The sequence below is a fragment of the Triticum aestivum genome, chromosome 3D (genome assembly GCF_018294505.1).
Source record: "Triticum aestivum cultivar Chinese Spring chromosome 3D, IWGSC CS RefSeq v2.1, whole genome shotgun sequence".
Lineage (NCBI taxonomy): Eukaryota > Viridiplantae > Streptophyta > Magnoliopsida > Poales > Poaceae > Triticum > Triticum aestivum.
The window spans coordinates 409,500,152-409,522,997 of NC_057802.1; the positions used below are offsets into that span (position 1 = coordinate 409,500,152).

The 22,846-nt window shown below is 46.2% G+C and overlaps 2 protein-coding genes and 1 long non-coding RNA gene across 7 annotated transcripts; 2 read left to right on the plus strand and 1 right to left on the minus strand.

Moving 5' to 3' along the window:
* The first annotated feature begins 6,936 nt into the window (after positions 1 to 6,936).
* Positions 6,937 to 10,075, plus strand: LOC123079228 (uncharacterized). The gene is made up of 3 exons (XM_044501943.1): positions 6,937 to 8,557; positions 8,663 to 9,565; positions 9,659 to 10,075. Exons 1-3 carry the CDS (start codon positions 7,466 to 7,468, stop codon positions 9,695 to 9,697), a joined length of 2,034 nt encoding a protein of 677 aa, XP_044357878.1. The 5' UTR covers positions 6,937 to 7,465; the 3' UTR covers positions 9,698 to 10,075.
* Positions 10,076 to 10,320: 245 nt separating this feature from the next.
* LOC123079229 (proline-, glutamic acid- and leucine-rich protein 1) lies at positions 10,321 to 12,200 on the plus strand. Its single transcript, XM_044501944.1, has 2 exons — positions 10,321 to 11,893; positions 11,986 to 12,200. Exons 1-2 carry the CDS (start codon positions 11,180 to 11,182, stop codon positions 12,064 to 12,066), a joined length of 795 nt encoding a protein of 264 aa, XP_044357879.1. The 5' UTR covers positions 10,321 to 11,179; the 3' UTR covers positions 12,067 to 12,200.
* Positions 12,201 to 18,279: 6,079 nt separating this feature from the next.
* LOC123079230 (uncharacterized) lies at positions 18,280 to 22,463 on the minus strand. Of its 5 annotated transcripts, XR_006437908.1 has the most exons (5): positions 21,941 to 22,463; positions 20,192 to 20,344; positions 19,813 to 19,969; positions 19,698 to 19,736; positions 18,280 to 19,602 (listed from the first exon to the last, which is right to left on the minus strand). It is a non-coding gene; the product is annotated as an uncharacterized lncRNA (long non-coding RNA). The 5 variants fall into 5 exon arrangements; XR_006437907.1 differs by having other exon boundaries at positions 19,813 to 20,334; XR_006437906.1 differs by having other exon boundaries at positions 19,813 to 20,344.
* Positions 22,464 to 22,846: the final 383 nt, after the last annotated feature.

The following is a 22,846-nucleotide window of genomic DNA, read 5'->3' on the forward strand; positions in this document are numbered from 1 at the left end:
GAGAGTTTCGTCAGCACGATGGCGTGGTGACGGTGATGATGAAGCTACCGGCGCAGGGCTTCGCCTAAGCACTGGAAAGATATGACCGAGGTGGAAATCTGTGGAGGGGGCACCGCACACGGCTAAGACAACTGTCAACTTATGTGTTCTAGGGGTGCCCCCTCCCCTGTATATAAAGGAGCAAGTGGAGGGGGCCGGTGGTCTCATAGGGTGCGCCCCAAGGGGGGAATCCTACTCCTACTAGGAGTAGGTTCCCCCTTTCCTAGTCCAACTAGGAGGGGAAGGAAAGAGGAGGAGGGGAGAAGGAAAGAGGGGGCCGGCCCCCCAAGCCCTAAACCAATTCGGTTTGGGCCTAGGGGGGCGCGCCCCACAGCTCCCTTGCTACCCTCTATTTCCACTAAGGCCCATGAAGGCCCATTGACCCCCCCCCCCCCGGGGCTCCGGTAACTCCCCGGTACTCTGGTACTTATCCGGTGTCCCCCGGAACCTTTCCGGTGTCCGAATATAACCTTCCAATATATCAATATTTATGTCTCGACCATTTCGAGACTCCTCGTCATGTCCGTGATCTCATCCGGACTCCGAACAACCTTCGGTACATCAAAACACATAAACTCATAATACCAATCGTCATCGAACGTTAAGCGTGCGGACCCTACGGGTTCGAGAACTATGTAGACATGACCGAGACACATCTCCGGTCAATAACCAATAGCGGAACCTAGATGCTCATATTGACTCCTAGATATTCTACGAAGATCTTTATCGGTCAAACCACATAACAACATACGTTGTTCCCTTTGTCATCGGTATGTTACTTGCCCGAGATTCGATCGTCGGTATCACCATACCTAGTTCAATCTTGTTACTGGCAAGTCTCTTTACTTGTTCCGTAATGCATCATCCCGTGAATAACTCATTAGTCACATTGCTTGCAAGGCTTATAGTGATGTGCATTACCGAGAGGGCCCAGAGATACCTCTCCGAAACACGGAGTGATAGATCCTAATCTTGATCTATGCCAACCCAACAAACACCATCGGAGACACCTGTAGAGCATCTTTATAATAACCCAGTTACGTTGTGACGTTTGATAGCACACTAAGTTTTCCTCTAGTATTCGGGAGTTGCATAATCTCATAGTCATAGGAACATGTATAAGTCATGAAGAAAGCAATAGCAATAAACTAAGCGATCATAGTGCTAAGCTAACGGATGGGTCTTGTCAATCACATCATTCTCTAATGATGTGATCCCGTTCATCAAATGACAACACATGTCTATGGCTAGGAAACTTAACCATCTTTGATTAACGAGCTAGTCAAGTAGAGGCATACTAGGGACACTCTGTTTGTCTATGTATTCACACATGTACTAAGTTTCCGGTTAATGCAATTCTAGCATGAATAATAAACATTTATCATGATATAAGGAAATAAATAATAACTTTATTATTGCCTCTAGGGCATATTTCCTTCAGCCAAGCCCTGTTCTTCCTCGGGAGGGCAGATCTAGAGTCCGTTTGGGGCTCAGGAGAGGGGGGTCTTCGTTCTTCGTCATCACCAACCCATCTCCATCGCCAATTCCATGATGCTCCCCACCGGGAGTGAGTAATTCCTTCATAGGCTCGCTGGTTGGTGAGGAGTTAGATGAGATTCATCATGTAATCGAGTTAGTTTTGTTAGGGCCTGATCCCTATTATCCACTATGTTCTTAGATTGATGTTGCTATGACTTTGCTATACTTAATGCTTGTCACTTTGGGCCCGGGTAAGATGAACTCAGATCTGAACCGTTTATGAATTCATCATTATAACCATGTTTTAGATTCGATCTTGCAAGTTATAGTCACCTACTACGTGTTATGATCCGACAACCCCGGAGTGACAACAATCGGGCCCACTCTCGGTAATGACCGTAGTTTGAGGAGTTCATGTATTCACTATGTGTTAATGCTTTGTTCCGGTTCTTTATTAAAAGGAGGCCTTAATATCCCTTAGTTTCTAATATGGACCCCGCTGCCACGGGAGTGTAGGACAAAAGATGTCATGCAAGTTCTTTTAATAAAGCATGTATGACTATTTACGGAATACATGCCTACATTACATCGATGAACTGGAGCTAGTGCCGTATCGCCCTAGGTTATAACTGTCACATGATGAATATTATCCAACAAGTCACCGATCCAATGCCTACAAATTTATACTATATTGTTCTTGCTAAGTCACTACTGTTATCATCATTGTTACACTTGCTACAAAATTACTGCTATCACTGTTACTGTTACCGTTGCTGCTGCCACTATTATCAAAACTATCAAACTACTTTGCTACTGATCACTTTGCTGCAGATAATTAATCTCCAGGTGTGGTTGAATTGACAACTCAGCTGCTAATACCTTCAAATATTCTTTGGCTCCCCTTGTGTCGAATCTATAAATTTTGGTTGAATACTCTACCCTCGAAAACTGTTGCGATCCCCTATACTTGTGGGTTATCAGGGGGGTGCCCGGAACCTCTTCCTGCAACCCGATATGTACCCGGTACCCCCGGAACACTTCCGGTGTCCGAATACTATCGTCCTATATATGAATCTTTACCTCTCGACCATTTCGAGACTCCTCGTCATGTCCATGATCTCATCCGGGACTTCGAATAACATTCGGTCAGCAAATCACATAACTCATATAATATAAAATCGTCATCGAACGTTAAGCGTGCGGACCCTACGAGTTCGAGAACTATGTAGACATGACCGAGACACATCTCCGGTCAATAACCAACAGCGGAACCTAGATGCTCATATTGGTTCCTACATATTCTACGAAGATCTTTATCGGTCAAACCGTAACGACAAAATACGTTATTCCCTTTGTCATCGGTATGTTACTTGCCCGAGATTCGATCGTCGGTATCTTCATACCTAGTTCAATCTCGTTACCGGCAAGTCTCTTTACTCGTTCCGTAATACATCATCCCGCAACTAACTCATTAGTCACATTGCTTGCAAGGCTTATCATGATGTGTATTACCGAGAGGGCCCAGAGATACCTCTCCGATGCTCGGAGTGACAAACCCTAATCTCGATCTATGCCAACCCAACAAACACCTTCGGAGATACCTGTAGAGCATCTTTATAATCACCCATTTTATGTTGTGACGTTTGATAGCACACAAGGTATTCCTTCGGTATTCAGAAGTTGCATAATCTCATAGTCAAAGGAATATGTATAAGTCGTGAAGAAAGCAATAGCAATAAAACTTAACGATCATTATGCTAAGCTAACGGATGGGTCTTGTCCATCACATCATTCTCCTAATGATGTGATCCCATCCATCAAATGACAACACATGTTTATGGTTAGGAAACTTAACCATCTTTGATTAACGAGCTAGTATAGTAGAGGCATACTAGGGACACTGTGTTTTTGTCTATGTATCCACACATGTATCAAGTTTCCGGTTAATACAATTCTAGCATGAATAATAAACATTTATCATGATATAAGGAAATATAAATAACAACTTTATTATTGCCTCTAGGGCATATTTCCTTTAGATACTCCATCCGGTCGGTTTCTAACACTGTGAGGCCAAACTGCGAGGTTGGAGGCGGGATTGGTGGTGGTGGCGGCACGGGAGGCAGGAACAAAAGTGGGCGGAAGTTGGTTCATGCCAAGAAAAGGGGGGCGGCAACACCGCTACCTCCAATGTCGCCGTTGCGTTCACCCGCGCCTTCGTCGGCCGTGCATGCCGGCACCGCCCCAACACCTTCAGCCACCGCCAGCAAGAGGAAGCGGCAAGATAATCACATTGTTCAAGGGGGTGCAGCCGGCGCAACACTACCTCATTCCGCCCCCGCTTCGGTTCCTCCTGTCGCGGTCGCCGACGGAAGGAAGAAGACCGCCTCCACTGGCCCGGCCAGTGCGCGGGCGAAGTCCCCAAGGAAGAAGGTGATCGCTACACAAGGACGGGCCCCCTCCTTCGCCTCTGTACCGCCACAACCTCCCCTATCACGGCGACTCCACCGGTCACACCTAGCACGTGTTCGATGAAACGACCGAGAGGTAATTATTTTTTCTTTTGCTTGATTTTCTCCGGTGATCTTTGCTTCGCCCGTTTGTAACACTTGTTTGAGCTTTGCCCGTTGAATTTTGTAGCCAAGGTGTGCACTCCACATATACCAAAATATTGGCCAAGAATGCGGTGGATTTGAGTGCCCTCCTTGACGATTTCGATATGCCTCACGTGAAGGTCGAGGCAGAGGCAGACCAAGCGAATGAAGGTGGTGATGAAGTGGAAGTAATCGAGGAGGCCGACTACGATGCTAGGGTGGGGAGGACCGGCAACTACACATAGACGAAGGATGTGTGCTTGATTCAAGCATGGGAGAATGTCTCACTTGACGTCGTGGTCGGCAAGGATCAAAGCTATGGAAATTATTGGCAAAGGATCGACGAAAAATACCACCAAATCGTGTCGTTCCCTTCCTGTCGGGCCTTGAAGTTACTTCAAGGCCGTTGGGACATTATCAGCAAAACTTGTGTCCGTTGGAGTGGGTGCTTGGAGCAAGTGCGGTTTGCACCTCCAAGGGGCGTCACCATTGATGATTATGTGAGTATTTCTTCATCTTATTAGCTTTGGTCGAGTTGATAAGAGTTTGAGCTCATACTTGCCTCAATGTCTAGGTGTAGGATCGCATCGTCAATGAATATTTCAAGCAAACCGCGGGTTTTAGCGGCTGGTCATTCACTCTTCGTCATTGTTGGCGCTTGCTCCGGGATAGTGAGAAGTGGAGGATGAGGGAAGGAAGCTCCCCCAAAGAGAGGTGCCTTCATCAAATTGGAAGATGAGGATGATGATAGTGATGATGCACCCAATGGAGGGAGAAACAAGGGCAAACCGGATGGAAACAAGAAGGAGAAAGCAAGAGTGAGGAGGACAGCCGAGGCAACCACTTTAAGAGATCAAATTGGTGACATGGCGAAGATGAAAGAGACCATGTTATCCAAGCATTTAGGATGCTAAAGTGGCCATGGCCGAGAAAGAGAAGCACAAGGAGGAGAAGTGGGAGAAGAGGTGTGCCTTCGAGGAGCGCAAGATCGCCCTAGAGGAGCAAAAGAGGAAGGATGAGAGGACCGCTGAGGATGACCTGCTCATGATGATGAATCCGGAGGGCATGGATGCAATGACAAGAGAATTTTGGGAATTGAAAAGAATGGAGATCATGTGCCAGAGAAAGATGGAGCTTCAAAATATTATGGCCGGTGGTGGTGTTGGGTTTGGAGGGTGTTTTACTTTCGGCAATGTTGGTGGTGGCGGCTTCGGCATGGGTGGTGGAGGGTTCGACAATGGTGGTGGAGGTGGGTTTGGAGTTGGTGGAAGGTTCGACATCGGGGGTGGTGTTTGCTTCGGCAATGGTGGTGGTGGTGGGTTTAGAGGTGGTGTTGGTTTCGACATTGGGGGTGGTGGTGGTGAAGTTTTTGGCAATGGTGATGGAGGTGGGGTTGGTGCTTCGGCAAACCATGTGGATGGTGCTGGTCATCCTCATTCTCCGGACTAAGTGAAAGATGATGGTCTCATTCTTTGGTCCAAGTTAATGAAGATGGTGGTGCTCATTCTCCGGTTAATGTGGATGATGGAGACGAAGGTGCTAGGGGCGGTGGTGGTGGCGACGATCTTCACAACAATGATTTCTCTATGACCGATGCTCATAATTTAATCATTTTTTATTTTGTTTGATCGCGCATTTGTAAGGCTAAACTTGCTACCTCCGATGTTACGCATGATTTTGGATGTGATGAACTAGTATGATTGAACTAGTGATGTATATATAAATTCTGTGTATTCATATTCAAGCACTTGTCAACTTGTCCTATGTTTTTTTCGGTACCGCGAGGCCTCCGGCGCGGAACAGATCTCGTAAACTTGTCCCGTAAATTTTTGTAGGACGAATTTATGGGATCTGTTTCGCTGTAGGGCTCGCGGTACCGTGATTTACAGGATCTGTTCCGCTGGACGTAAATTTTTGCAGGACGAAGGTAGTACCGGATCTGGTAGAGAGATGCTCTAATCATATTTAGTTTTAGTCGTCTTCTTTCAGTCACGGAGGCGCGAGTTTATCCCCGCGGCAGGACTCGTTGTGGCCATCCTTTCCCTGTCGTTCTCGCTCCGGTTCGGCTGTCGGAGACAGCGACTTGCTTAGACGTGGTCCGTATGCGTCGATGGACTGGACGACGACGACGACATTGTAGCTAACTAGTGATAACAGAAAATCAATGCGACAACACACACCACCACAACACAACTGTTGAGCCGTAGAGTGGTTTAGATGTTGTAATTTCAACAGTAATGGCATGAGAGCCATCTCCAATAATCGTAGTACCGCGTGACATGCAGACTGTACCCTGGCCATGGAATTTTCTCCCCTTCCAGCTGCTTCTCCTCTCCCCCGAGGCGTTAGGCGTGCAATAGTACTCCTGCAGCGTGCGGTTGAGGCATGTATGCTTGTCTGATGCCCCGCTGCCCCAGGTCCCATGTGGCGCCAGCACCACACGAACATGCCATGGATGCGTACTATAGAGTTCTTCAGACTCCAATGCGCACTTACTTATCTCATAGTATTTTTATGAGCCCAGCCCGTCGATGAAGGTTCTGGAATGAATTGTTGGACTCCGAAGAGTGCATCGTTTTGCTCGAAGAAGAAGAAGAACGTAGGATAGAATTCAAAATTATTAGGGAAAAAGTTTATGAACGGTAGAAAATGCAAATTATAATTAGCCGACCGAACCCTGCTCCATGAGATTAAACAAACCAAGGGAGAGAGCCGACCAGATTCCTACTCAATTCACACTCGCACACAAACCAAGGGAGTGGCAACCCGTGCCTGCCTGCTTAATAACCCGGCCTCCGATCCCGGCGTGCAAACGCAGATCAGCTCACGTCTGAACACGAAGCACAGTAGAGGAATACTCTACCTACACAAACAGGGCAGGGCAGGGCTGCCATGGATATCCAAGTCCAACACTAGAGCCGATGCTGCTGGCATCACCTTTTTAGGCAGATCGCGCAGACTTTTTCTCCCCAGTCCCCACTGCACCGCACCGTCGTTTGACGCGAGCACCCGTGTCACCATCCCCCGCCGCACGCGCACCATTACACTAGAGCGAGTAGCAAATAGCACGCCGCACCGCCGCCCCACCGCGACCCGTCACTCCGCACTCGTGGTGGAGTGGAGAGCGTGGCTGGCGGCGGGCCTGCCTCTTCCTCTTCCTAGCTAGCGGCACTAGTAGGAGTAGCCGGTAAACCCGCACCTAAACCGCAGTCTCCCATCGCCACACCCCGCGGCACGGCACGGGCACGGCACAGATCCGTCCACCACCACCCACACTCCCCCGCCGGGTCTCGCGCGGCGGCCAAAGCAAGCGAGCGAGCGAGCCTTTCCGGGCCGCCTACGCCTCGGGGCGGATGCGCGCGGATCGCGTCATGGCGGAGGGGGCCAAGCGGATCGACCTGGCCGCGCCGCTGCGCTCGGCGCGCCTGCCATACCACAAGGCCGACCTCAACTCCGGCCCCGTCCGCCACCCCGGCGCCGTGCCCTTCGTCTGGGAGCAGAGCCCCGGCCAGCCCAAGAGCGTCCGCACCCGCCGCCCGCCTCCGTCCTCGCCCTCGCAGCCGCGCCCGGAGGACAACGGCGCCAACCCTTACCATGACGCCCTGGGCGAGTGCGAGCGCGATCGCGCACTGCCAAACGGCGCCGCCCCCGCCCCCGCCGCCGTGCCCCGAACTGGTGCCGCGGAGCGTGAGGCGGAGAGGGCGGAGGTCGAGCCGAGGAAGGAAGCCACGACGCCGGACGTGCTGTCCGTGGCCGATGTGCTGCGGAAGGAGGAGGAGGACGTCGGCGATGACGACGAGAGGTTCTCGGACGCGCTGGACACGCTCTCCCGCACAGAGTCCTTCACCGTGAACTGCAGTGTCAGCGGTCTCAGCGGCGTGCCGGACCGCCCCGCGGGCGCGGCCGCCACCAGCGCCGAGCCCGGCGCCCGCGGCTTCATGATGGACCGCTTCCTGCCGGCCGCGCAGGCGGTGGCCGTGGGCTCCCCGCAGTACACCTTCCGCAAGGCCAGTGTAGCTGGCTCCACCGGCAACTCTGCCCGCGAGCATGCGCATGCCGCTGCGGCCAATTGGAGGATGGGCAGCGATGATGATCGCGTCAGGAGAACGCCTGTGCAGCTCCCTTACCAGCATCTGCCTCCCAATTATTTGTCTTGCAACTATCCCAGACGCGATGATCATGAAGAGGAGGAGGAGGAAGAGGATGACGATGACTTCGACGTACATAGTACCCGAGGTTTTGCATCCAAGGGGTGTGGTTTGCTCCCTGGTCTGTGTGTCAAAACCTCCTTGTTGCTACTGAATCCAATGCCTATAATGAAGGGTGGCAAGGCGCGTCAGGGAGGGAGAGGCAGGGGATTGGCATCCAAAGGCAGGGGCCAGAAGGCACCGAGCCCTCTTGCCCGGAGCTCACAACGCAAGAATCTTGGCTGTGATTCTAATGGGGTAAGCAGATGCACACAACAATGCTTCATGAATTCAGAGTTATGTTGCTTCTTGACAGTTTCAGGAGTGGTAGTTCTAAACATCTCAATCTCTGTTATATTGCAGCAATACTGGGAGGAAGTTTATAAGCACAAGTTGGAACAGAAGTACATTAACCAAGGAGAGGATAGGAGGAGCAAGCTGACAAGTGAGTCGAACCATCTGACATTCTGGAGTGACTCTCAAACTGGCGATGGGTCTTCACCATTCCGCCACTCCATAGGTGGTGGCATGTCTCCCTACCGCCGCGACGTTGCCTTGTCACCATCACGTAAAGCGAATGGGTCACTTGAAGTAAGAGATAAAGATGAGAAAATGAGTAGAAGCAATGGCTCTAGCTCACTTGGAATAGACCATGATCATGGCTCGTTGCTTGGATCAGATCACAGTAGTTTGAAGGGATCAAGCTCCATGAGCTCAGGGGTCGATAGAACATTGCATGAAGATTCAATGGATCACCGTTCAGGTATTGATTCAGAAGCTAGTCAGTTGACCCTGCCATTGGATCCAAAGGCATCTTTGAATTCAGGGTGTGATGTTCAACATGGAGGACACCAGATAGTCAGAAGTAACAGCATAGTGGAAGTTCAAGACAATGATATGTTGACAAAAACAATCGCCAAAGTGCCAGAATCCATTTCATTAATACCTTCCGGAAACGCAGGATCAGTAAAACTAGATGATAGAAAAACTCATGATAGTAGTCAGGATGTTCCAGTACATTCGGAAGATAATATCGCCGTCAAGAAGGAAAGTATGCCTTTGCAATTTCTAATGCCGTTACCTGTCCCAAAGTCGCCTTCAGATTCTTGGCTTTCTCGCAATTTGCCATCTGTGAAGAATAAACCACCTGCACCATCTTTTCTTGGAATCCAAGTACAGTCGAAGAAACAAGCTCCCTGGGCCTCCACACATCCAAAGGAGAATGATCTTAAACCTCCCAGGACACGCCAAATAAGATTTGCAGATGTAATTCATAACTTCACTCTGTTCTGCCTATGTTTCTATTCATCTTACTTCTCAGAGCCATTACTGACTGTTTTTATTTGCCTGCTTATTTAGGTGGTGGAGAGGCCTTATTATCTGGATACTGAGATATGATATGTATATATTCATGATATGATTCCTGGGGGGGACATCAGTCCTATATCTGTGACTGCCAGCGCCCAATGGTTAGGCATAGAGGTGCCCTGTTTTGCTGTTGTAGTGATCGCTGGGTACCACTTACCAGCGATCCAGCATGTTGGTAAATTCGATGCGCATGCCTGTTTGCATACTATTTGCTTTATGTTGCCCAAGGTATGTTGGTAGTGGTTTAGCTCTGTTGCAAATCGTATTTCTATACAGGATTGCTTCTGTTTGCTTCATCTTACTGTCCATAAAATATGTAATACTGTTTACTCTGTAAAAACGTTGAGTTGATCTTCAGTTGTATCATAGGATGCAATTCCAATATAAGTCAGCCTTTTGTTCCCAAGACATTTCCTGTGCAATGTAAATTGTTGGTGATTGGTTTTGAGATGGAAAATGTATATCACATTTTTTTGTCACCATAATGTATATAAAAATATAGCACAACTCGCATGCAGAAAAGTTGGAAACTGTGAGCTTCAGATGTGCTCTAAAAAACAGCCTATATATTTGGTGCATGATCTCAGTTCTCAACTAAGACATAGGATTCTCATAACGAAGTGGTAATCCACGTCTGCACTCTTGTTTTGTGTTGACTTGTTACATTCTGTTTATCGAAGTGGTTGACTTGGTGCATTATGTCTCTCCGTTATTTTACGGGGAAGTATTGGTACTGAACTTATTATTATTGAACGAGTGATTCAACTAGGACACTGCTGATGCTGTTATTTTGGTTGAGACTTAAGATATTTTCTTGTGGCTATTAAGCATCCAAAGCTTTTGCTGCTCTTGATTCGAACACGCTTAGAGAGCAGATAGATATTCCGAACTGGTACTGCAAAAATGGACCTGTATGTGTTAAAAAAAGGAAAGACTGGTTTGTTCAGATACTATATGTATTCCGTATTTGCACTGCAAAAATGGACCTGTATGTGTTAAAAAAGGGAGACTGATTTTGTTAATCATATTCTGTATGTTCATAAAGTTCATGTACTCTATGTGCAACAGCTGGCACGGCGGTTTCCTTTCAGGAAGGAGATGGACAAATCAAAACTTCTCTGAAATCGGATATTTACGAATTTACGATCCAAACTAAGCTCTGCGACTCTATGATTTTGTCACTAGAATCTACATACGTTTCTATGATTCTGATAGTTAAGATTAGATTTTTAGGATTTGCAATCTTATCATCAGAGCTTTGATCCGATTCTGATTCTAATAGTTAAGATTTTATGATTCAGACCTTTGATCTGATTCAGAATCACGATTTATGACTACGTGATACAGCATGACGTGCTCCTCTGTTTTGGGTACACACTCCACGGCCTTCATCCGGCAGAGCCACAGTCACCCAACACAGCGAGCAGGCACCGTCAGGCTACCGGTTCGTTCATTCATCCCGCACCCACCTACACGCAGACGCAGCTCTCGGCCGCCGCCGCCGCCAGGGCAATGGAGCCCGAGCCCGACCGCGGCGTCTCCCTCCTCTCCCCCGCCCCAAACCCTAGCCACAAACCCTGCCTCCGGGCGGCCAAGTCCATGGCCTTCAAGCGCGAGGAGCGCCGCAAGCACAAGGAGCAGAAGCGGGAGCGCAAGCGACAGGAGAACCTCGCCCTCGCGCTCGCACAGTGGGAGCCCCTCGGCGCCCCACCCCGCCCGGCCGCCACCTCCACTCCCGGCGAGCCACCCGATGACAAGCCCTGGCCGTGTGACCCGCCATCTCCCGCGGACGCCGCGCCCTCCGCCGCCTGGGGCTGGGGCCCTCCGGCGGAACCGCCGGCGCAGCCGCCGGTCGCGGCAAGGTGCCCCCAGGCCGACGCGGTGAGGGCGTGCCGCGCGTTGTTTGAAGAGCACGCCGATGACGACGACGACGGCGAGGAGGGGGAGGAAGAGGAAGGCGATGTGGCCCGGTTCTTCGACGAGCTTCTGGAGAAAGACGCGGGCCTGAGGGGGTTCTACGAGGCGGAGCGGGAGACGGGGCGGTTCCTGTGCCTGGTGTGCGAGGGGGTCGGCGCCAGGGCGGGGAAGCGGTTCCCCGGCTGCGCCGCGCTGGTGCAGCACGCCGGCTCGGTCGCCCGCACCAAGAGGAGGCTCGCGCACCGCGCCTTCGCCGACGCCCTCGGCCGCCTGCTCGGCTGGGGCGCCGGTCGGACCACCCCTGTTCCGGTAAACATGTTACCTGGTTCCTGTCAAAATGTTGCTTAGTACCATGTCTAATCACATTGCTGAATTTTTTGTTGCAATCGTACGAAATGCAGGCCGATTGCGACAACGATGGCGCTACTGATCAAGCTGAGCACTTGGATGCTTCTGAATGTGCAGAAATGGAGGTGGCCTAATTTAGCTCATCGTGCTAACTTAGAGATTCTTTCTTTGGTCAGAAAACTTGGAAATACATGTGATTTGGTTTGATGTATCGATAACCTGGATGCTCGTTGTCAACATCTGCGTGTAATCTAGTTCTGGTAACCTTGATGCTTGTTTTTAACATCTCAAGCTGGATCTAGAAGTTTCTGATTTGCAGTGTAATCGTATTTCAGTTGTTGATTCCTGGTGTGTATTGATCTTGAGTTTGAAGGAAACGAAAGTAAATCTCAATGAGTGGAAACACCTCGAGTCTAACTGCTGAGAAGTACTATATGGAGAAGTAATTTTCTGAACCTATGGTTGGAGGCCATTGCCTCCTTATCCTGAAAACAAATTCACAAATCACAACTGCTGTCCGAAGTATGAATATTCCAAACACATGTTTAACTTATTTCATACTCTCTCCGTCTTAAAATTCTTGTCTTACATTTGTTTATTGTCTTACATTTGTCTAAATACGGATGTATCAAGTCACGTTTTAGTATTAGATACATCCGTAGCTAGACAAATCTAAGACAAGAATTTTGAGACGGAGGGAGTACATGCAGAGCAATCTACAATGATGTGATGACACAGCTTAAGATAGTAAACATACCACCACCTATAAGATTCATATCAGTGTCTTGTTAGAATTGATTTCTTTTGTTGATTTTATCTTTTTGAAATGACCATAGATGCTCCCTACCTTTTATGAGACGGCTTTTAGTAAAAAACGTCTTATAAAGAAGTTACAGAGGGATCACAGTACTGTCATCTTGAACACCCCATAGCTACCAGTGCCGCTGGAGTAATTAGTTGGAAGTTTTTCATTGAAGCAGCCATAGATATTCAAGCACCAGCACCTCAAATGCTCGTGCCATCGTGCCAACTTATTATCTAGAGCCAACGAGCTCGGTATGGTGAGTTTCTCTGCCTCTTGTGATCTATTGAGCCAACATGATCATCATTGGTATTATCATTATTAGTAGAACGCCCCTGCATTGCCGCGGGCCACAAAGCATATATATATTTGAGTGACTCGACAACAATCATCATGTAGACCTTTCCTTTCTCCGCACTCTTCCTCTCTATATATATCTCCGAGGGGATGGACATGAATGTAGAGCGTGTCGCATGGGTAAGGGATACAAGAGGAATAGGGACTCCCTCATAAAGATTCTCCCCTAAATTTTACTCCCTCCGTTCCTAAATATTTATCTTTCTAGAGATTTCAATAAGTGACTACATACGAAGCAAAATGAGTGAATCTACACTTTAAAATATGTCTATATACATCTGTATGTGATAGCCCGTTTGAAATCTCTAAAAAAAACTTATATTTAGGAACGGAGGGAGTATTTAACTCAGAATTACCCTCTATTTTTTATTTCAACCCATACATCTAAATTTTCAATATTTTATAAAATGACATTATTTTACAGCACCCTTCCTCTTCTTTCTCACCCAAATTGGCAACGAATGTCACTTCTTCCTCACAAATTGAACAACAGATGCCCATACATTATCAGCCATCGCATCAAACAATCCACCATGCATGTCACCGTCGACACGCACCGACGCACGCTTGCACCACATCCCCACCTCTCTCTATCTCTCCACTGCCTCTCCCTTACCCTTCCAAGAATATTGTTAGATTTGAGTTTTCTACTGCAACCTGTTAGTAGAGAAAGCAGAGAACAAAATTTAATGTCGTATATTAGTAGGAAAACCGAAGGTAGAACTTGCATATACAAAGGAAATAGATACATGGTGAAGGTTGAGCTGATAGGCTTAGCTAAGGCAACTACTCTATGGGCCACGGTTCTTTTGGCAGCTTAAAAAATAAGCCGCCTTTTCCCCGGCTTATCTCACAAGCCGCCTCTCTTATTCATTGAGGCTTCTAAATTAGTTATGGGATAACTAATTTAAAAGTCTCAACAAATTTCATGAGCGGCTTATTTTTTAAGCTGGGAGAGACAACTTATTTTTTAAGCCGGCCAAAAGATTTGGGCCTATGAATGGGTACCCACCTCAATAGATACAACTACATTAAACCAGTAATCACATTTCAGGGCCTCTAAAAGTGCCCGGAGATGGGTTTTAAAGTTGGACAATAAAATTGTTCTTACACCAGCCTTACGCAATGCTTCAAACATACATTTAGAATCAGGGTAAATGAGCTGCCATCAAACAGGTGCTCAGGATCTCTGGTTCAGTTAGCAAATGAGTTGGTTCACCTTAGAATATAAATGTTTTAGTACTCTTCTATTTCTAAGTACAATTTTCTTTTTGCATAAGGTAGTGTTGAATGATTATACCTTGATAAATCGGACTGCACATAGTACTTTGTGGCTGACACTACGTATTTTGCTTCATTTTTTAGATTAATCAAAACTGGCAAAAAATAGCGCACCAAGTTCTGTAACAGTAAACATAAAATGAACAAGATCATTGATAACATTCGGGTAAGATCTGAAATGGGTGAATGAAGGAGCCACACTTAAAGGTGGCTCATTTTGTTGCAGGAGGAGCCGTGGTATTTTGGAAACCACCTTGCCAATTTATAATCAATCATCAAAAAATTACAGCCACCAAGATAGCTTTGAAAGCATGTTGGTTGAACACTGCATTAATGATGTACTCGTTCAACCTTGAGCTATTATCCTTAAATTAATATTTCCCTGCATGAACCTTATTCAACACTCACAAAACTATGTCTACTCACTTTGTCAAGTAGGCACGCGATGTATATTCTGCAGTCCATTTGTCCAACAAACCAACATTTTAAACACCCTTTGCAGAATATAACCCGTCTCCTTCTCAAGATATTACTTCAAGTCTAGCATGGAAGTGGTCATGTAGACCACCACTTTAACAAGGCCGCAGTTAGCATTTTGTGCAGTTGACACAATTATGGTAAGCATTGTGCAAATTATATCTAACAAAAATAAGAGTGAACTTATACATGCACTTGCATGCGACTTTGCTTCCTATTAACACGACTTTTCACATGACGTATGATCCCTTCTATATTAAAGTTAGAAATGCCACCGACATACTAAATTTGCAAAGTTACGTACAACTATTTTGTCTAATTTTCTCAGGCTAACATCCTTCTAAAGATCAAAGAAAAATAGATAACCATCAAAAACTATGATCTAATTATTATTTTACATAGTGCTTACCTAGGAAATGCAAAGCTCAAATATCAAAGAAACAAAATTTCAAAGTCTAGAGCATTAACTATTTCCACATCTATCAACACATCAAGACACAAACCTTTTGTATTTTAAATAAGAAGGTATGACGGTAAACTAAAATTGTGAATTTACCTTAGATATCCCTCCCCCTCCATCGCCTCCCACTACCGCCGCCGTCACTGAGGACGCCGCGGGGCGAAGCCCCTGTGGTGAGGCGGCGGCGGCACAGTCCTCGGCCGGTGGTAACGCATGGGGGTAGCGGCGTCCATCTCCATCCTCCTCCAACGGCAGTGCGCAGCGGGTTGGCGGTGGCTAGGAGATCTCCGGCGGCCGTTTGGCGGATGAGATTTTGGCTGCGATGAGATCTGATCTGGGCCCGAGGGGTTTAGATCGAGATCCACTGCGGCTGGGCCTCGTCTCGACAACGGCAAGAGGAAATCCCCCTGGGTAATCTTTGCGGCACGAGGACGTCCGGGTCTCTTGGCCCGGGCATGGTGATGGTGGCTGCCTTCTCCACCGAAGGCGGTTGGCCAGGCTGGTAGTGACGGATCTTGGATCCCACTATTAGCACCGGCAGCGAGTTGGGGAGACATAGTCGCCGGTGAAAACCGAGACGACTCCGGTCATGGCGGGCGATGGTGGGGTCTACGTCGTTACCTTGATGAAGGCATCGTCAACCTGCTCGTGCTGCCCCGGGAGAAATCCTAAGATCACCGAGGATCGGACGATGGCGGCGTTGCGGTGTCGTGTTCCCTATTGGGGGCATCGTTTGTGGAGCGGCGCCGGATGGAAGAGGCGTGAGGTGGTGTGGCGTGCCTTCTCTCGCGTCGATGACGGCGGGTCTCGGCGGCATGGAGCAGCGGGGTCTCGCTGGTGGGCGTGTGATGATGGACGAGCGCAGGATGGTGGTGTTGTCTGGCGTCGTGGTGGTGTCGACGGCAGCTAAACCGGGCAAGGTAGATGCAGCGGTACATCACTGAAGATGGATTGGTGGCAGGTGGCTGTGGCGGCCTCATACCCGGCAGCCGGACTGGTGGGTGCCCCATACCCGGCAGGCGTCCTGGTTGGGACCTCAGGTCTTAGATGTTAGGTTTGGCTGCGAGGTCTGTTTGGTATTAGGCCCAGACTATCATCATCCCTACATCAACTGGATAGGAGTAGCTACAGATGTTGCCTAGACGGTGGCTTTAGTCTTACCATTGTATGACTTTGTAAAATCTTGTGTAAATAATTAATAAAGTGGCTGCATGCATCGTCCAGATTCAGAGGCCGGGGGTCCTCCTCCTTTTTAAAAAAAAACCTTAGATATCGCATAGTGCAAATAATTGGGAGGAGGGGTTGGGGCCGCATCAACGTAAGTTGTAAGCTGCTACTTGAAAAGCAGAGCAGGAGGTTTGTCTTCAACTTGCTGAAGATCACCTTTTCCTCTAGTTAAGAGGTGGCCACCAACAACTCAATTTCTCTAATATTTTCATAAGCAATGACTTAAGCAATTTTAAAACCATAAATTAAGCAAAACTAAAAACTGGAGAGCTAGGTATGTGCAAAGGTGATCGACTGGCTGGACCTTCTCCAAATGCACATCTTCCATCCTATGCAAGGTGATAGTCCGTAAGTAATCTATTGCAAAGTTCAGATACATGATTATAAATATTACTAGTACAAATGCCCGTGCGTTGCAACGGGCGAAAAAATTTAAACACCCTCCGTATGGCATTACGCAACACTTCTTATATCGAGTGTTGGCTAATGCCAGAAATAAGTTTACAAGCATAGCATTTTGGACTATAAAAATCGGATGTCAAGAAGCCACCCTAATGGTATTCGTCAAGACCTAATTCAGCTCCACACTTTCATGCGATGAAAGAGTAGTTCTGCATGGAATAGTCTTTCAATCGATTTTATTTTTTCTTGTTCAGAAAAACACGATTTTGTTTTTGAAAAGGTATTTTTTTGCAATTTTTCAGAACATTTTCTAAAAATTGATTCAATTTTTTGGTGATGAACATTTTTTTGGAAAATTATATTTCATTTGTATTTGTTTTTTGCACTGTTTTTGGGCTTGGCCCAAGCAGAAGGACTTGACCGATACACACACACACAACAATACCTTTTCTGTTACTAAAAGAAAGAGACTCACGATCTCCATCTCCCTCGAGATTACGTTATTAAGGGTGTTGTATATGTATATTACGTTGCCCTCTGGTGGAAGGGTTGTGGGATAGGAAGGGGCGTACGATGAAGTTTGACTGAGTGCTTTATTCTGGAATTTGAAACATATTCTTTGAGTGTTTAATTATTGCTACCCATGAATGATACTCCCTCCATTCCAAATTATAGGGAGTTCTAACTTATTTCTTTATCAGATGTATATAGACGTGTTTTAATGTGTTTCTTCACTCATTTCAGTTCGTATGTAGTCTTTATAAAAATATTCAAAACATCTTATATTAGTGAACAAAGGAAGTACACTATTGTAACCTTTATATATGAATCTTAATGAACTTCCTGCATGCTCACAAAAAACATGATTATTTCCCTGTATCTATTTTCAAATGGGTCTATCTTTTAGACTCTCCATATTTTGAAATTGATTACTATAATACATTAGAAATTTTAGAAATTAATGAGCCCCAATGACAATTGAGAATTAAATTATTTTTATATAAGTGAATCCTCTCAATTTGGACATGCCCTGAACTGGGTACTTGGAAGCTATACCTGAATCAAATCATAACACGAGGTAAATATAGGATTGTATTGCAGCAAAACATACTTTCAGAAAGTATGGTAGTGGTGCGAGTCATTATCATTTCTCATAAACACAACGACTGATTATTTGCACAACAAAATTAATAAAGCACTATTGTGTAGTTACATAAGTAAAGAGAACAGGCGAGCGCCATTGGGTTATTTTCTGAATGAAAGTCTGCTGACAAAAATAATCAAACCCTGACCATCCCATGCAGAATGAGTAAATGGGCAATCTCTGGTAACATCACAAGATTTGTTAACTTTGACATGAACAAACCCTTCAACACCGAGTAGCATATAATCCAATCACGAAAAAAAAGCATAGCTGAGCAACCCAGAACGTGTGATGCCTTTATTTTGCATGTGGACTCATATCAAATATAGCCGGTGCAGTGCAGAGCATCTGAAGATATTGAACCCATCCCGCTCACTGCGGCATACAAAAATTTGTTGGCAATCGACGGCGGTCATCTCTTGTCCGATGGCTCAATCCTGACCACTTCTCCTGTCATCAAGTCACCAAAGCTTCGCAGGCATGAAGTTTCTCAAGAAAACATAGGAAGGTAAGTAAAATAGGACAAACATGAAGACACGGTTATAACTCATGGCAATATGATATAATAAATGGATGTAGCATTCCAACTATATCCAGAAGGCCAATGCATAATTATAGGTGCATGAAAAAGTTTGAGCAGAAAACTACTGATATAGAAATCCCGTGAAATATACTGCCTGCTGTTAGACCCCTGGAACAATTAGACATATAAAACAGAGAAGAAGCGAAAAGGCAGCGCTGCATATCTGTTGCAAAGAAAGCAACCATGCATGCATGAAGTACCATCGATGCCATGTACACCACCACCATGGCACCATGATCACCATGAAGCATCATCTATACCCTACGTTACACACGACCATGAGCAGAGCATAACAACCATGCCATAAATATCTGATCATCGAGAAGCACAACCTAAAACATTGAATGAATGGAGCATTACAGCCCAAGAGGTAGAATAACACGTACCTTCACAATGTTGTTCTAAGCATAGTGGAAATGCCATGCAAACTAACTAAAGCATGTTAAACGCTCGATAAAGAAATCCCTAGTAAAAAGTATATCATTCAATATACGTACACATGTATAACTTTAGAGGCACTTGATCCTTGGCAAGTAGTACAGGGGAACATCAGGAGAAGAAGGAAAAGTTGGAAAACATGACCGGCCTGTATTAGCAATTCATGTGCGCTTGTAAAAGAATTAGTGAGTTCAATGTGGCCCATCCTTCCAGATATAGAAAATATCTGTCGATATTTTAAATAACCAATAAATTTATCTGCATCATGCAGCATAAAATTGAAGCCCATTAAGTTTATGAATAATGCACAGATGGAAAGCTTACAACGGATTTAACACACAAACATCTGAAAACTGCTACTGCCCTCCCCAACATATATTCAATAACAGATGTAGCAAAGGTTACCTTTGACTGCAAAAACGTTTGCTTTTACTGGAAATTGTTGAGTTCCTCCACCACATATGTACACATGCAGCTATCCGAAGTGAAATTCTGTTTTCTGTAGCACTCAAAGTATCACAAAAGATATTTAATGATGTCAGTTTTTTTTCTTGAAGAGACCAAGGGGAATAAGGTTGAGAGGGGAGGACGTACATGATACATCATCCAACGGCTGCAAAAAATGAATACCACCTGGTAGAAACAAATCACACATTTAAACGTCTAAGCAAAGCAGGACATGCAACAAAAAATCCAAAGAGAATAATACCATGGCTTTAATGCTCCAATCACTATTCAGGGGTCTTGTATCAGGCATGCTGCTGCTACTGTCACCACTCCTGTCAGATTTTTCTGGGCTTCTCCCAGCTGATTACCCAGGAATGGATGCCCCAACTTTTTTGTTCACTGTTTCCTCAAAATGATTTCTGCACTCTCCAAAACAAAATTATTATGAGTTTAAGCAAGTCATAATTAACTTCAAGTTTAGAAGATCAGCACTGCTAAGCTTTTCACTAATGTATTGCAGGAGATGCGGCAAAATAAACCAATGCAAATTAAGGATCTCAATCATCTCAGACCAAGTACATGAAGCACTCCGATGAAGCAAATATGCCAAACCATGAATCGTATAGGTCAAGAAGCTTTACTCATGTCCACCAACGGCGCCTCACTGACGACCTCGCCTGGTGGTTGGTGCCATTGTAGTCTGCACGAGCAATCATCATCACACGCAACTTCTGATCTAATTAATCAGAGTGCTCTTTCTCATCTAGCTGAAGAATCTCTTCCCCTGAAAAAAACTATACAAACTCCCTAAGTAAAAGAAAACCAAAGGCATAGACAGAAACAATTTTTTCCCTGTCAACTGAAGCTCGATGGTAAAAGCAACTTCTGATCTAATTAATTAAAGTGCTCTTTGTTATCTAGCTGAAGAATCTCTTGCCCTGAAAAAAGAACTGTACGAACTCCCTAAGCGAAAGAAAACCAAAGGCACATATAGAAAGAATTTCTTCCCTGTCAATTGAAGTTCGACAGAAAATGCTACCTTCGACCAATCAATTATTGCCCAGTGCCTTTGAAGAACTATTGCTACCTCGGGCCCTCAACTTTGTCCACCTGCTGATTTCTTCTATGGCTCAGGAGCATGCATTCTTCTACGGATTGGTCACATAGGAACAAAAAAATGGATCCCAAGACTTAGCAGGCACGAGTGATCTTTGGGAAAATAAATGGGTTCCACAAGCTCAGAAGAGGCATAAACGTACGAAAACAATCAGAAACCGTATGTGGTCAAGAAAGGGCATTCAAGTATCCATGATCTCATAAAAAAAGTATCCATCATCTCGGGACAAAGCAAATACAGTCAGTTGCTAGATCCATGAATAGCTCATTATCACTGAAGAATTAAGGAGTCAACATGAACTACCTAAAGCAGGGCAGACCAAAAAGCATGCCAGATTAGAAGGATCCCCTAAACAGTGCATTGGGTGATAAGAAATGTATCATCTGCATGGAGTGAAAATAGACTTAATGCAAACCTTTGAACTGAAAATCTACACGGATACACTTTTAAGACAAATGTAGTGGAATACATGTGAGCTTTATATAGATGTACCAAACCAAGTTGAATACCAACATAAACCAACTCTCATCGCCCCTCACCTATAACTCTGTAGATAACTGTAGCATTCTGTTGCTTAACAAAAATAATGATTGCATGTAGGCCTGCAGATGCTACACCCAGAAAAGAAAAAGTGGGCAGTTCTCACAAATCTCGGCAGGGTGTAACCATCAATGTTGAGCCTCCTTCAATATATGTACCAGCTTTGTTCATAAGTAATTGAAATGTGAATTTAAATTCATTATAATAAAAAATGAGTCACCCAAAAGTGGATTTCAAAAGATTCACATGGAAATGTCATGAGGATTGCTTCCCAATATTCAGAAACTGAAGCATGTATCATCATCAATTCACTTACACAATTCAATTTTATATTTCAGGGTCATTTGGACACATCAATGGAACACCAATTACTTATATAAGGTTCATGTTTGCATAGATAAACCACAACTCCTAGAAGAGCAAGGCATCAGAAATTTATCTGCAGAACACTGAAACCCCAAAGCAGGTTGCTAAATATTGAAAATATCCATAGCTAAATTGTCTAACTTTCTGACACATTATCCACTGAATTCCCTTACAATTCCAACAACAGCATCCAGCAGCAGCAGCAGCCGCATCCATCCAAAATCTCCCTTGAATACAACCATGTGCAGAAATAATCGCTAGTGTGTAGCTCAGATCAACACTAAACTACATGAGGCTCCAATTTCAACCAGAGAAATCTAATCAAAGGTAGCAAATTAATGGGGAAGTGAGAGGGGATGTAGCTTACGTGTGACCTGAGGGGATAAGGCACGCGAGGGGAACGGACGAAGGCCGACCAAGGCGACGACGGAACGTCGCTCACTTGCTCGACCCCGAGTGCCTCCAACCGCGATTGAGGAGAGCTCACTCGATCCCCGACGCCTCCGCGCACCCGAGCCCCACCTAGCGCCGATGGCCGGCGAGCCACCAGCGAGCAGCAGCCGCAGGACCGCTGCCGCACCTCACCGCTCTCTTCTTTCTCCCTCCGGCCTTCCATCTCCTTCCTCCCGTCCTCCCTTTTCTCTCCCACTTGTCTCTCTCTTCTCTCGCAGGTACCCGACGCCATGGCGCGCCGGCCAGCCGTCGTGCTCCAAGCTCCGGCCGCCTTCCTTCCTGATTCGCCGCCCCCGCGCCATTCCCCACCGGATCCGTCGAGATCCGGTAGTTCCTCGTCCACCGCGCCACCGCAAGCCCCTGCAAGGCCGCCGGCGGTCTCGTCTGCGTCGGGGGCGACGCCCCGGCCCTTCCCTCTCGCCCGCCCGCCCGCCCGCCTTCTCCACTAAAAGGATCACGGGTTGAATACACCAAACTTCAGGGCCTTTTTTACAAGAATGAAGCGTTTTCCCAGACCCACTCAAAAAGGGACTGCGGGGTTCATTATCCAAAAGTACAGGGACTTTTATGCAAAAAGCACGACGTATGACCAGAAGCAACCGCTGGTTGAGTGCGGTGTTCTTTTCTCCAAATACTCCAACTGCTAGAAGGCAAGTCTTGAAGCTTGTCCTTGGTATCCAGGTTGAGGCGTTCAGTGACAAATACTTGGGATTCCCAACTGCAGTTGGACGGATTACTAGTAATATTTTTGACCATATTGGTGAGCGAATAAGATGCAAGATGAATGGATGGGCAGAAAGACTTCTAGCTTGTGCTGGGA

What these genes read in the sequence shown, in the direction of transcription:
- LOC123079228 (XM_044501943.1), top strand. Translation starts at nt 7,466, where the DNA reads ATGCGCGCGGATCGCGTCATGGCGGAGGGGGCCAAGCGGATCGACCTG. An exon ending in TTGGCTGTGATTCTAATGGG is followed by an intron (nt 8,558 to 8,662) that starts GTAAGCAGATGC and finishes GTTATATTGCAG; the next exon opens with CAATACTGGGAGGAAGTTTA. An exon ending in GCCAAATAAGATTTGCAGAT is followed by an intron (nt 9,566 to 9,658) that starts GTAATTCATAAC and finishes CTGCTTATTTAG; the next exon opens with GTGGTGGAGAGGCCTTATTA.
- LOC123079229 (XM_044501944.1), top strand. Translation starts at nt 11,180, where the DNA reads ATGGAGCCCGAGCCCGACCGCGGCGTCTCCCTCCTCTCCCCCGCCCCA. An exon ending in GTCGGACCACCCCTGTTCCG is followed by an intron (nt 11,894 to 11,985) that starts GTAAACATGTTA and finishes TACGAAATGCAG; the next exon opens with GCCGATTGCGACAACGATGG.